The sequence below is a fragment of the Nomia melanderi genome, chromosome 3, assembly GCF_051020985.1.
Source record: "Nomia melanderi isolate GNS246 chromosome 3, iyNomMela1, whole genome shotgun sequence".
Classification (NCBI taxonomy): domain Eukaryota; kingdom Metazoa; phylum Arthropoda; class Insecta; order Hymenoptera; family Halictidae; genus Nomia; species Nomia melanderi.
The window spans coordinates 15994946-16010316 of NC_135001.1; the positions used below are offsets into that span (position 1 = coordinate 15994946).

Sequence of the window (15371 nt, forward strand, 5' to 3'; positions counted from 1 at the left end):
TAATAGAACCACAGGAAAATACAAATAAATTACCATTTTAGAAAAGTACACGCGAAGAGTAATGGATCAGGTGAAAGTTATTAGAAACAAGATGAATTTTCGTAATCATACTTTATTGCTCTTTCATTTATACAATAAGTTTTATTAACATCATAAATTGCAAACTTCTACATGGTAGAAATCTGAACGATGTACATCTCGATAGTCTTACACCCTGCCTAAAAGGGAATTGTAGAGAGTCGTGCAATTGCGTGAACTTAATAATCCAGTTAAAACGCATTATATCGTAAATACAATATTCCCTTTTTATAATCGCGCATTGACTATCCTACCATAGGTACCTAATCGCATCACGGCCCTATCTCGTCGAGTCACATTAATTCCATCAGTAACATAGTCAGTCAGTTTCGGATAAAAGAGACGCCAAAAACGAATCCGCAATTCCCTGCTATCGCGTTAACCCGTTAACTGTGGAATTTAATTTAAAAAATCACTGATAATGCTCGCAATGAAATCAAATAACGATGTGTATACTCGTCAAACGCAAGCCAAATGCATCTGTAATACATATATTCTAACGAACAGCTAAAGCAAAACGGAAAAGAATTACATGTCTATCTGAAAAAATAAATAATTTGATTATTTATTTAATAATTATTTAACAATAACTATTGAAAATAAATAATTTGATCGTTGAAGGAATTAGTACCATTTTAATTTTAGGATGACGTGTATACTCGTCGAACGCAGTTAACTGGTTAATTGAACCGAACGGACGCGATTATACGAGAGGAATACTGTATGCAACTACAATCTAAAAAAAAAACATCAGTTCTTGTACAAAGGAGATATTCAAATCGGCTCATTCCAATGTAACTCAAACTAAATGTCATTACATCCTTAGTAGTTCTATATCAGTAATAGTCCGTAGCACGATATGCAAAACGTTTTAAAGTAATCGATGAAAAGCTTCGTTTTCAAAACATTTCTAATATTTGTGATAATAACAATGATAATGGTGTACTTCGTTATAATTGCACCTATTTGTGTAATAATATGTTTCACCACGTTAGAAATGTATATATGCATACGGTTAATCATGCTACGGTGCTCACCGTAATCCTTTTTGCAACAGGGCCATTAGTGCGCACAACTTTGCACACTCGCGATAATGCACGGCGCGCTTTGCTAACGTTTAATCGTAATCGCGTTATTAAAATTCTGTCTCTTGCACCCTGCCTCAAAGGGATAATAGATGTTCCTAATCGCCAAACTAGTTACACGGGGAGCATGTATCCACTAAGAACTTTGATATTTAATCCGTGTACCACCCTTTGTTGTTTTATGTCACATTCACTTACTTTTGACAAATGTTTCTGTCACGTCAACTTATTGTTTCTGGAATTTAACCCTTTGAACTCGAGGGCTCCGGAGCAGAGGCATTTAAAATTTGTCACTACAAACTGTAAAATTTTGTTATTGAATATATTATGACATTTATTCAGACAATTGAATATATTAAGACAATTTCTTTTTCATGCACGTATCATTTATTTATACATTAACACTAAAACTGCCGGACAAATTGATCCACTTGAGAATTTTTATTTGGCAAGTATTTAAATTGTGAAGGCGTTTTTGCGAAAGATTTTCAATTAAATTTGTGTATCAGTACAGATACAAAACTAGGAGACCCTTCGAATTTCAAGGTATAATGGGTATTGTTCGAATTTTTGTACAAAAGTAAAATAAATCACTCTAATTGCTGGGTAGTTTTAGTGTTAATATTCTCTTTCTATTAAAACTGCTCCGAGTTGCTGGTAATATTAGTGAGAAAAAGCTTCGAGTGCGAAGGGTTAATAATGTACCATCTTCAAGTATTAATCTTATGGTAATCCACGGATTGAATAATTTTGTTTCGTTCCCACGAGTTACAGATTCATGAATTTTCCTTCTATTACGTTAATTCAGTACTATTCTTGGTACCATGTAACGTCATTTGGCAGTAAATAAATATATAACTTACGATTAATTTAATATCTATCAGTCTCAACGTTTAACCCTGCCTGAAAGGGAAAGAAGATGGTCATGCGAGTTTGCTCTTTCCTGTAGAAATCCTGACTAGCGCACACATACTATCGCATGATTTCTGAAAATTTCTCCGTCCTCGGATTAATTTCAAGAAAACACAGACAAAATCGCACTATTCTCGGTTAAAATTGCTTCGGTTATTACTAACAACATCAATGCGCATCTTGTTACGTTTCTCCGGCAACTTATTCGAGAAACGCAGACGCGTCACACCGTATGCGTATTATTGAACATACGAATTCGTGTATCGGTTGCAGGTGTTAATGTCGTAAAGAAAGTATACAAACTATGGCTCACGTAGTGTTTGCACCGAGCCATATTTTTCTCTGGTGTTTTTAGTATGACGCACGAAGCGCTCGCCGTACCGTTATAAATTTACTGTTTAGTTTTCCTTTCAGAAATTTCTTGAAACTCATCATTACATGTCACACTCATGAATGTTTACATATAATTTTGTCATCTTAACCGAAGCAAGTTTTTTTTTTAAATGAGATACGGGCCCTCGTTTAAAAAGTAGAATATCTTAGACTCTAAGCTAGAAGAAAAACAAGCTTAAAGGGTGAACATATTTAAAATTAATTAAAGTTGAAAAATATTAAGTATATAAACACGTACATAGATTGCGTAAAAGCGATTGTTTAAAATCGGCTATCCTTTGAATTCAAGAAGATGGTCGTCTGTCACTTTTGATAACTACGTTCTGCGACATGAATAAAATAAAAGAATTCGACAAATTTCGTTAGCACGCTACATTGTGCAACTTTTCTCATGTCACAGAACAGCAAGAATGATTTTTGTTATTTTTGTTTGTTATTGCATCAAATCATTCTATCTTTAACAATCGAATTTATTTTTACAGATAAATAATAAGAATTTAAACACCATTACCACTCATTAATGTTAAAAAATTCCGTTTCTTGAATATAGAATATTTTGTCGTATCATATTTCGTTATCTCTTAATTCATACTTCAAAATCCAGACCAGACCAGACTTCTCTCTCATTCGGAAAATATAATTTTTCTCAAATCTAAGCAAGAGTACTTACAGAGATTTCATGCTTTTTTGTTCCCCCTTTTGGTTGTTTTTTCTTCTTACAATTTAGATCCTCTTGTATTTCTAATAACGATTTTCCTTTGGTTTCTGGCACCATAAAGAAGATAAAAACAATCCCAACAAAACAACTAACAGCAAACCAACCAAACGACGTGTAGACCCCGCAAGAGTCGGAGATCACTTGATACATTTTCGAGACGAAAAACGCCAACAGAGATGCCCATACGTTTGCCAAAGAAACAGCGGCCCCTTTCACGTTAGTTGGGAACAGTTCTCCAAGCATCATGTAGGACAATGGATTCAAACCTAACGCGACAATGAGCTCATAAAATATTACAGAGGCATGAAGAATCCAGCCAGCGTTAGATGTGTCCACGGACATCTGAAGCTTTAAAAAATAAAATGCTCCAGTTACGGCTAAAGACAAACCACCGAGCAAAGTTGTAACCAGAAGCAAAGGTCTCCGGCCTAGATTGTCTACTAAAGCTGCAGCTGCCACTCCAGCGATAAGCTGCAAAACGCTTAAAATGATCACTGCTATACCAGCGGACAAATCTGTATCAGCTTCTTCGAGAATCTCTTGAGTGTACGATTCTATCGCAGCTAAACCGCTAAACTGGAGTACCATCTGGAGACCAAAACTGATTAGCACAGCTTTCCTATTGCCAGGAGTGTTGAAGAGGTCCCAGCAGTGTCCTTTATCGGTAAGATCGCGGATCACAGTTTTCTGCATTTGCTCCATGTCTTCTTCCAATTGGTCTTGCGTAGCATATCTTTTCAGTGATTTCAAACTTTTCATCGCTTTATCCTCGCGATTTTTCATTAACAAATAATACGGGGATTCGGGCATCCAGGTAAATGATAGGAAAAAGATTACAGGGATTATAGCGCAACTGTAAATCAAACAGTTGTAAGAAACGAAGGGACCAACTGCGTGGGCGTATAGCTCACCAAAAGTTACCATTAGTTTAATGAAGGATCCCAAGGATCCTCGGATTTCCTTGTCGGCGATCTCGCCGATATACATGGGGCAAACAACGTATGCTACGCCAAGACCGAATCCAGCGATGAACCGCGCGATATATAAGACGTAAGGTCTCCAAGCTAAGATGATCAGAATCCAACTAACTAGAAGTGGTACTCCCGCTATCAAAAGGCAGATTTTTCGACCGAGCCAATCTACTATGAAAGCTGAACAAATGTTGCCAGGTATCGAGCCAAGTAGAACAAACGAGGCGATCCACGATGCATCATCCGAAGTAAGGAAAATGTGAGAATCTGGTGACTTTAGGTTCGGAAGCGTTGGTGATGTCCAGCCTATGTGAGAACCCGATGCTGCCATAGATAAGGTGGCTAAATTTGGAAAAAAGTAATCGAACATGGAAATGTTTCTAAGTTAATTTAAATTCAAAGTGTAAAATGTATTAATTACTGAACATAGATCTACAGTTAAGATCTTAAGTAGATTTAATTTTTATCTCTTAAAAGAAGAAATTCCTTTCAAAATATTCTATTATTGTAGTATATTAATAAACGTAATATACTCTAATTTAAATAAAAATGTATTTTATGTTTGTAATAAACAAACATGTAGAAGATAATCTTAAAATTTTAGAAAATATTAAGTCTAGCATTGACTATAATATGCTTAGAGTAATTTTCTATTTCATTAGCAAAAAAGATGTATACTAATAAGGAACGTTTACTAAGTAAATGATAAATCGATTTTCAAATTATATTTGAAAGTTATGATACACAACTTTTAAAAAATGAAGTAAGTGTTAAAAAATTTAAGTTACAGTACTTAAAAGTATATGGCAATAAAGTTATTGATACAATTTGCTGACACTTCAATTACATTATCGCCGACATGACTAAAATCATCGTAGACACTTGATTATGACTGTGACAAATATAGTCTTTATCAGGCTAATATCATCAAACTTGTTTACCATAACAAAAAACAATTTCCTTTATCAGAAGTTTCTATTATATGAATCACAAATGGTCCTTGCATAATTACAACTTTGAAAACTGAAAAATTGAAATTTTGAAAAAATCAATTGCAATTTATTGCAATTCATGAATAATCTTATCATTACTAGTTAATAATAACATAATGCGATTACATTCGAAAACTTATGAAAAGAAAGTTATTTATATCTATCTTGAAATTTCATTATCAAAATTCAACCTTAGTCATTTTTATAATTGAATTTTCTGAGTACGTACTTCATTCCTTAAGAGGTATTCTAATCTTACTTTAATTATTGTTCGAAATCTGATATAATATCAGGCGAAATATCTTTATAAGATTTAATAGTATATTTAATAGCAGACAAAAACATGTGGTATAACAGGCATGAAAAATGATAAAGATCATAAAACCAAATATACGTAGAATGTTCAGGAAATTCCCGGGAAATATAAATAAGAAGATAGCAAATTAAATTAATACACGTGTTCGTATGTTCGTATTCAACATATATTTCATTTTAGTTAAATACGAATACCTGATAGAACAAATCTCAACAATTTTACACTTACATCAATTAAATATAAGTAAATATAGCATTCTGTTTACAAATAATAACCACTTTCCGGGAACATTTTGTTACAATAATAATAATTATTTTCTTGCAGTTATTAAACATTTTTTAAATAATATATACTTTACATATTTATCGTTAGAATAAACAATTATGTATTATTTGTACTATATTGCAAAATATTTTCCTACCGACTGTTCGTTCTTAATATTTGTGCTATTTCATTTATTTACTATCTAACTGAATAAGTATTTATTTTCTTACTTGAAGAAGTGTGTCATAAAATTTTAGAAATATCTATTGCAATTTGTTGTAATGTGTGTGTGCATTCTTATTTTATTGTGATCTTTTTTAATGAAACGTCGAAAACCAGACAAAAATACTCCTTGATAAAAAAAATTAGGGTGACTTTTTCCTTTGGAGAATTAATTTAATTTTTTTTATTTTACATTAATTATTTGTTGCACTGTTTAAGTTGAAACGTCGACATTTTTCCCGACTTGTCGATGGAATTGGATGTCATCTTTGAGAAGATCAGAAGTGAAAATCTTTTGCTTATCTGATTTGTCTGAACTCTTTCTCAGATTAATTTTGTACAACTCAGGCTTAATATCTTTGTTTAACTTTCAGTTTTAACTCTCCGACGATTCACGCACGTCTGAACGGCTTTAATTTGGTTGAGTACATATGTCTTGTTACTGATATTTTAGTCTACATAAATATTTATACAGAGAAATTCTGTCACTCGAACAATAAACTCGCAATAATGTGTGAAACATTATATATAATTAAAAGTACATATATGTACACACGAAATTATATATATATACACGAAGCTTGCGAAAAAATATTGAATACTAAGGGTGGTCCTAATTTTTTTATCAAGGATTATAGAACTGTAGATATAATTTATCTAATTGATCATATTTAGGAGAATCAAACTTATTATCAGAACGTTTTTATTGCGACCGACAATGAGTAATTGAATTGTTAATAATTGTTGCAAGAAATAAGATTTTGAAATCACCTGTAATCGCTGCTAAATATTGCGGCCACCACTTAATGCGCGATTCATCCATATTTCTTATTTCTTCTTTTATTGGACTGAAATAGATTAAAAATTCTTTACTGAACTAAATTTAAGTACTAAATAATGTTACTGTTAATAAGAATCTTATAGCAAACTATAACTCATAAAATATTGAAACAAAGACGGAAAGTTCATATTTGGCATCTTATATTTAAATCGAAGACATTACATTTTATAAAGAAGCTAAACAGTTATATGTGTTTGTATAATATATTATAGAATTCAGCCCGTGACAGTAAAATCAGAGCAACTACGAACTATGGAAAATTTACACGAAACTACGATTAACACCGTATAATTCTTGTTAATGCAATGCTTACAGAGATAGCGATGGAACGTGACGATGCCACCAAAAAGTACAACAGCAACGCGTTGGCGTTCTTCGTGCCTCCCCTTTAACACATTATAACTACAATGGAAGTTTAATCACGACGTACTAGATTTTATATGTCAGTTTATCAGCAGGCTTGTTATCGTCATCAAATTTCATGTGATCCCCACCTCCTTGTTCGTAGAAGAAACAGTTAAAATTTTATCACAGTGAAATGATCGTAAGAAGCAAAAGGACGAAAGGAAGAGTATTTACTTTTTTACTTCATTTTTGTATTCAGTGAATACCAAATACAATTTGAATGTATATTTATAATTGAAGACAATTATCCAATTAAAAGAAATATACATATGCCTACAATTATGTCCGGACAAAAGTATCCTATTTTTTTATACAAAGTATTGATCTTTTTTTATACAAATTAAGCGACAGATGGAGATATCGTGTTATTCATGATTTGCGATAAGGATAAGAAACAAATTTATGAAGAATCAGAAATTGTACACTTAATGCGGGAAACACAAACCTACTTCTTATCTCGTACGCTTAATTTGCACTTTGCATCAAAAAAAAGTAATCTTGGCTCCTGTTATCGTGAAACATTTATGACGCCAAGATTTATTTCGCAGCAATCTCTAAACATGTTTTGGAAGAACAAAGAACATTCTGTGCTGAGTCTTGTTAGAGTTTAAGAATTGACAAATTCAATTATCATATTAGTATTAATGTCGTAGAATTGACTTAAGTGCAACTTCAATTTGAAATATTATTTATAAGAATTATTTACTATTGTCAAGACTAGAATAATAATTATTAGAAATGAATTACTTTAAATAAAAATTATAATATTATACAGCACTACAAATTTGTTTAATCTTTTAAAAAATTATGGCTAACCAGAAATTATAACTTCAGTCTCTGTAACAATTGTTGTTACAAAATGAAACACATATTTTCTTTCTAAATTACAAGCAAATATATTTATATATTGATATTAAAATTACACGTTTACAAATTTAAGTAATTACAATTATGAAAGCTTTGTGTCATAAATGTACGAACATGTACGAGGTGAAATTATAAGTACAATATTTATTTCGCGCGGGTGGAACAAAATCTCGAGAAATCGAAATCGAATGCAATCGAAGTGTTGCAGTGCGAGCAGTCGTAAACTGTCTGCCATCAGGGTTGACTAGTTTAACGCGTATGCATCTTCCTTGTTCATTCGAAGTATTAATAATAAAGTGTGCGAATTCTCCGAATACCATAAGTCAACGAATTGACGAACTCTTGTTGGTGAATACGTCGAAGAGAACAAAGCTCATATACAAAGATGTGTGGTGGCTTCACCTGTTCCAAAAATGCATTGACGGCACTAAATATCCTTTATATCGTAAGCAGTATTTCTGAGCATATACTTGTCTGTACTATATGAAATTAACAAAATACCTGTGTGACTTTAATCATATATTACTATAATATCTCATATATTCTATAAGAGTTTGTTATACACATGAGATAAATCGAAAAATATCTTGGTTTTTTTATTTTCTGTGATTAAGAACTACTTTCTTTGTACTTGTCATTACGTGAACATTTTTTTCGTCATTATTTGAAATATTTTATCACTAATTTATCAATTAATATAAATGATTTTTTCCAAGATTATTGATTTGAAACATGTTTTGTAATTTATCTATCAGTAATATTACGTATATGAGAAAAATATAAATTTATAAAAATTATTAATTTTTTTTAGTATATTTTCGAGGATAGAAGTTGCTAATAAATTACTTTTAAATCATTGATATTATAGGTGGTTGCATTTATTCTCATTGGTGTTGCTGTTTATGGAAGAGCATCTGCATTAGTTACAAATCTCCCCATAATTGGAGGTATTTTAGCATGTGGGGTGATTCTGATTCTAATTTCAATACTTGGACTCATTGGTGCTGTTAAACATCACCAAGTTTTATTATTCTTTGTATCCTTTTGAATATTGATATATAATGCTATTTACAGCGCTCATTTAAAAAGATATATCTAATTCATCTTAAATATCTTTTCACTCCTATGATATAGTCAATAATGAAAAGAATATTTCCATTACTTCAAAAATATATTTGAACTCCAAAAAAATGTTTTATCTAATCCTTAATAATATTTGTATAGTATATGTTTATTCTATTTTTGCTGTTCTTGATTCAGTTTAGTATTGCTTGTGCTTGTCTTGCTGTTAATACCAAACAACAAGAACAGTTAGCAGAACAGGTAATCTTAATATTTTATATGGATAGAAATTTGTATCTACGAAAGCAACTGCGATTGATATTACTTTTAGGGTTGGAGGCGTGTTGGAGACGATTTAAAAGCAAAGGTTCAGACTACTTTTACTTGTTGTAGCTTTAATAATACTAACATAATTTCAGAAGATAATCATCCACTGTCTTGCAACAAAGTTAATGTAAGTATATATAAATTAAATAAATATGTATGTTGTGCGAACATAAAATAATTTATTACAATATCTTTCCATTTTCTCAGAAAATTTGTTGCCCTTATCCTTCCGACACTGATTGTATGTGCCCATCATGTATGCTGAAATTACAATCTACGATTGATTACGCATTTAAATTATGTGGAAGCATAGGATTGTTCTTTAGTTTTACAGAGGTAACATTCTATGAATAATAATGTTTTGTACAAGATAACTTTTCTATTAGTAGACAATTTTCATTTATAAAATATAGTGTGCAAATTTTATATAATGCTTAAACAGTACATTACATTTGTGAAGTGTTTCTTTTTGTTAAAATAAGAAATGTTATGATGTCGATATTAACTTGTCTACCCATTGCAGTTTATTGGTGTATGGTTGACCGTGCGATACAGGAACCAGAAAGATCCAAGAGCTAATCCTAGTGCTTTTCTCTAGTCTAACACCATCGCTATGTCCTCTGTCACCTCATATGATCGTCCTAATAGATGGTGGGTGGTTTCATTTGTGATCTTTAAATATCATATCAATATATAAAGGCATATTATTTATATCATTTACATATTTTATGTACAATCAATATATAGAAGCATATTATTTATATCATTTACATAGTTTATGTACAACGTAACGTCATTAAAGCTTTTGCACTTGAATAATACCTGTGAGATGACATTAGACGTAACCATATAATTCAGTATCTCACAGGTACTAAAATTCTTACCCTATTAAATTTATCTATATACAAAGAATTGTTAAAAATTTAGATCAATTTTATGAGCACATACACATAATGCATCTAATTTCAATCTTCCTTACTTGTGGATTATTTTTAATTAGATGTATCAAGTTAAAATGATTCTGACTTGTAAGAGTTTATATTTAAAATTTTATACAGAGACATTACATTTTGATTTTCATTAATCTTTTTAAATATGTACTGTAATAAATTGAGAACATTTTTTAATTAAAGTAATAAATAATATTACTATTACAAGACTAATAAATACACAAGAACTATTACCCTTTTTTTTAATTATTAAAGAAACATTGTATTCGTAAGATGTGTTTTAGGTTACATTCTAAAGTGAATGTATATACTACATTGTAATATTATCGTAAATAGTATTAATATTACTAACCATGTATAAACAATATCCAGATTATAATAGTTACTTTATGAATTATTCTATGTAGAATAAATTACCATTATAGTCTTCAGCTTTAATATCATGATTATATCTCTTTATATGTATAATTCACTAGTCTTAACATATTTCAAAATAGTAAATTCATTATCAATATAAAATGTCAATATTATTGAGGAATGTCAATAGTATATAATTATCATTTCAGGTGATTGCAGCTTTCTTGACAAGACGTTACAGAAATCAATTAAATCCACATCAAAATGATGTTTCTTTTTCGGCATAATAATTTTTATTATAAAATGGCTTATATAATTTAACACCTTAACAATGGATGACTCAGTATTGCGACAAGTGAATCTTAATATAAAATATGAAATATAAATTAAATTTTTTATTGGAAATAAAAAAAAGGTGCTCAATAAATTAAAAATAATTTCAAACATTTTTTATGAACAAAAAGTAAATGATTGATATATTCAATAGAAAATATAAATTTTCAGCATAACAGTCCCGTCGTTAAGGTGTTTATTTACAACACTTTTTTAGACCAAACTAGTATGTGTATTGAGTTACTATATTTTTTCTTAGTAATTCTTTATACTATTAAGTAAACCAGTGTTAATCGTTACGGTACGGTATCTAGAATTATTTAATTATTTGAGAACCAAAGATTTGTTTTTTATCTTATATTATCTTGCATATCATATAATTTAGAAGGAACTGTTTGTCTTTCACTGCAGTTTATAATGCTCAACAGGAAATATACCTTTGAGGGGTGAATAATTATACAACTTAGCACGAAATAAATGACCGACAGTCGAAATGTGTGCTCTAGTCATCCATTTAGAACAATTGTACTAAGCCTCAATGCGCCTTGTAGTGTAATAATTAGATACTTTTCTGCCGACGCATTTCCACAAAACTTGCTTACATTACTTCTACAAAATATTTTACAAACATGGTTCATTACTTACCATTATTAATAACATGATCTCTTATCAAGGACCCAGAATTTTGTTATAAGTTTAAAAGTTTACATATTACAGTAAAATTGTTTTTTAATGATCTAATGCTTTCTAAACAATTGTGTTTTAAGTTTGTTATGACGAGTGACTAATTTAAAATGTTTACAACTTTTTCCAAATACTCAACAGCATATACATTTGATAACAATATATTCTTTCATTAGTATGTACTTTGAATTTGCTTTAAATTATTTACTAATGATATCGCGCTAATGAATCAAACATTTTAATCCTATAATGGAAAGTACAACATAACGCGATAAAAATATTAAACACATAAATCTTTCATCGTGGTATATTATCATATTACTGCCGCACATATTATAATAATATCATAATCAATATATTACAAGTTTTTAATTCGTATTAATTCCTTTCAAGTTTTCATATTTACTTTACATCTCTGAAAAATCTGTTATATTATATTATACGTTTATTTATTGGTAACATACATTTAAAGCAAATGTTATAATTGATTATTCTGCAATTTTGTTATATATCATGATTTGACTGCAGATATTTATAAAGATATATACTTTTATGAATTAATATAAGGAAATTATTTAATTTCCAAATTTATTTTGTTTCTTATCAATTTAGTTTGATGTTTTTAATATATTTAGTCACAACATGTGATGTGTTAAGTAGACATGTTGTGCAGTCTATATTAATTATCAGAATAATTAATCTATAATCATAATAATAAACGTACTTCCAAAATGTATTACTGTAATAATTTATGATATAATTTACTTTCGTGTAAATCATATAAATTACTTTCATCTTGCAGATAATTGAAATTTAACACGAACAAATGATATATATATATATATATTTATCACGCTTAGAACATGTATACCTATGTATGATAGAATAATCTTTAAGGGATACGCGAAGATTAAGTGTGCAAACCTTGCACATTATTTTAACATTTGTTTTATTGGATTATAATATTTTTGACCTCATAAAAAATTCGTAGCTATGAATTTAGTTTATGTTAAAATTAGAATTTGAAAAAACTTTATATTTTAATTACAAGATAGAAATACAGCCTCAAACTAAGTTATGAATTATATGTAACGCGTTGTATTAGAAAATTTGCTTTCCGTCTTCAAATCGTATAGATTATATTAATCCTTTATTACATGAATTATGAAACTTTATGAAAAACTTTAAAAGTCCAGATATGACATATAAAATTAATGTATCAACATGGCAAATGTCAAAAACAAAATTAAAGATAAATTTTATTCAAATTAAATATTTTTTATTTTATCTAAGAAATAATAAATTTAAACATGATATTTTAGACATATGATTAAATATATTACATAAACATATATGTAACATGTAATAAAGGGTTAGTATTGAAATATTCTAATTTTTATATGTTACTATTTTTATCAAAAGCATGTCTTATAACTCCACAAAATAGACGTCATGAGTTATATCTAAATTTGCAATTACTTGTGCATAATAAAAATGTATCACATTCCATTAATAAAATTATAAATAATTATAGTTTATTATATTATAATCTTAAATGATGAACATGATAACAAATTTAGTAGTATAATTTTACCAACAAAAATGTGAAGAATTTATTTATTAAAATAATGCAGTAACACAAGATGATTTTGTAATTTACAAAAAGATATGAAGTAATAGTTTATAATATTTAGGTAGCAAAATGTTTAAGTATTTTTAAAATGTATGAAATCAGAAAATTGATTATATCAATGGAAATGAAATACAATTTTTAGATTTATAGATTCTTTTAGAGTTTAGTTGTAATACGGAATATGTATTGTATGCATAATATGATTAATGAATATTTGCATTTTATTAAAGAATTGTATTTAAATTTATTAATTACTAACAAAGAGTACTTCCTTCAATTTGATTAAAGTTACATTTATATTCTGTAAACTTGATGATTCGTTTATAATTCAAATAATCAACTATTTCATGAATTTGAACCAATAAATATATTTATAATGCTTAAACAATTTTATAGAATAATTATTTTATGTTACAGGATTACTTAAAATTAATATAACATTTGTTATATTACATATATTAAAAGTATTTGTAGTTGAAAAAAATGTTTATGAAGTTTGTAATAGTGCTTTAAAAGTATTGATATTTGATGCATGATTTATTATTCTTAATGTTTTAGCTTTTTTGCTATAACATGCATTTAAATCATGCATTAATCATATAATTTTTAGTCAAGTAATTAATTGAACATTAATGTGTGAATTACATATCTTTTAAATAAATACATATCACAAGCAAATTAATATTAATATCCATTTATTTTTCCTAATGGTACAAATTTTGTTACTGAATAATGAATATTTTAGAAAACTATTATATTACATTGTACATTTTATATATATATATTATTACATACAATCATTTTTGTTGATATCATATGTTATTTTTAATAATGAATTTGTTATTAACTTATAAATATTTTAACATTACCTATTTAAGTATATATTGATCCAAGTTTTCAAGAATGGTAAATATGGGGTTAAACGAACTCAACTCCGACTACGCTGATTTTAAAATATGTTGTTAGGGGTATAATTAATTTTTTACTTATATATATTACCGTTGTTTGGCCACAATTTTCGAGACATATGCAAAAATATTTTTAACATTGTGTAGTTAATATTTTGCATTTTTTAAACCAGTTGCCTTACAGCGGGCAAATTAAGTCATCAGGTCCAAATCTAATCCAAATGCGATGCATAAAGTACGATACATAATATTAAGTACATTTTTGCTAATATTTCTAAAATTAAACCCGAGCAGCAATTATATGTACAAAGGAAAGCTAATAAAAATAATTTCTTTAACAATATATGTATTTGAAGTTCATTTATCAGTAAGCAGGTGGAACTTCTAAACATTTAATTGTCAGTTTTTGTAAATATCACAGAAACTGATATAGCTAGGTATACTATATAAAGCCGATATTACGTATTTCAAGGTCAACATGATCAACACTAAGTCTGCTAAACCTTATAGTATTTACTTATCTTAAGAATCTCTAAAATTGAACTCCTAATCTATTATTTAAAGTAAAAGTTATTTATTTTAGCAACAATAAAGCAGCCAAACTATTTCGAAAATAATTTAATTTTTTATGACAATTTCTATATTGTGTTACGGAAAAAGTGTACTTGTTTGCATCAAATTTAATAATTTCTAAAGGTTTATGATTTATAAATTTTGAACGTCCAATATTGAATGTTAAATAGGTTATTATATATAAATTATAGGAAATAAATACTATGATACAAAATATCTATATTTTAGGTTCTTTATTCTAAAAAAGGTGTTCCAAATAGTTCAGAAAGAAATACAAGATGTATTGATGTATTATTTAGGGACGTATCTTCATTTTTTCAACCCCTATTACTATTTATCATTTTTTCAGAATAATATCTACATATATACATTATTTTATTGAGATAAAGTTTGGTGTTTAATCTTTCGACTATTTTCCTTGTAGATATTTCACAAAATAAGCGTTTATTTTTGATTTTGTTGAAAGTAAATTGTAGTTGT

General features: G+C 28.6%; 2 protein-coding genes across 4 annotated transcripts; one reads left to right on the plus strand and one right to left on the minus strand.

The window, feature by feature from the left end:
* Positions 1-104: 104 nt before the first annotated feature.
* Positions 105-7237, minus strand: LOC116429427 (trehalose transporter 1-like protein). Its single transcript, XM_031982372.2, has 3 exons — positions 7106-7237; positions 6723-6799; positions 105-4499 (listed from the first exon to the last, which is right to left on the minus strand). The coding sequence occupies exons 2-3, from the start codon at positions 6772-6774 to the stop codon at positions 3121-3123; spliced, it is 1431 nt and encodes a 476-aa protein (XP_031838232.1). The 5' UTR covers positions 6775-6799; positions 7106-7237; the 3' UTR covers positions 105-3120.
* A 549-nt stretch (positions 7238-7786) lies between these two features.
* Tsp97E (Tetraspanin 97E) lies at positions 7787-14088 on the plus strand. Of its 3 annotated transcripts, XR_004235497.2 has the most exons (7): positions 8038-8509; positions 8933-9100; positions 9289-9387; positions 9458-9580; positions 9661-9789; positions 9977-10104; positions 10970-14088. XR_004235497.2 is itself a non-coding variant. In XM_031982373.2 (6 exons), exons 1-6 carry the CDS (start codon positions 8450-8452, stop codon positions 11045-11047), a joined length of 657 nt encoding a protein of 218 aa, XP_031838233.1. In that variant the 5' UTR covers positions 7787-8449; the 3' UTR covers positions 11048-14088. The 3 variants fall into 3 exon arrangements, 2 of the variants coding, with proteins under 2 accessions (XP_031838233.1, XP_076221737.1); XM_031982373.2 differs by lacking the exon at positions 9977-10104 and having other exon boundaries at positions 7787-8509; XM_076365622.1 differs by lacking the exon at positions 10970-14088 and having other exon boundaries at positions 7789-8509; positions 9977-10922.
* Positions 14089-15371: the final 1283 nt, after the last annotated feature.

Coding starts and splice junctions, on each gene's coding strand:
- LOC116429427 (XM_031982372.2), bottom strand. CDS start 6,774: ATGGATGAATCGCGCATTAAGTGGTGGCCGCAATATTTAGCAGCGATT. Junction 4,500..6,722: donor ATATTTAGCAGCGATTACAG/GTGATTTCAAAA, acceptor TTCCAAATTTAG/CCACCTTATCTATGGCAGCA.
- Tsp97E (XM_031982373.2), top strand. CDS start 8,450: ATGTGTGGTGGCTTCACCTGTTCCAAAAATGCATTGACGGCACTAAAT. Junction 9,581..9,660: donor TGTCTTGCAACAAAGTTAAT/GTAAGTATATAT, acceptor CCATTTTCTCAG/AAAATTTGTTGCCCTTATCC. Junction 9,790..10,969: donor TGTTCTTTAGTTTTACAGAG/GTAACATTCTAT, acceptor TTATCATTTCAG/GTGATTGCAGCTTTCTTGAC.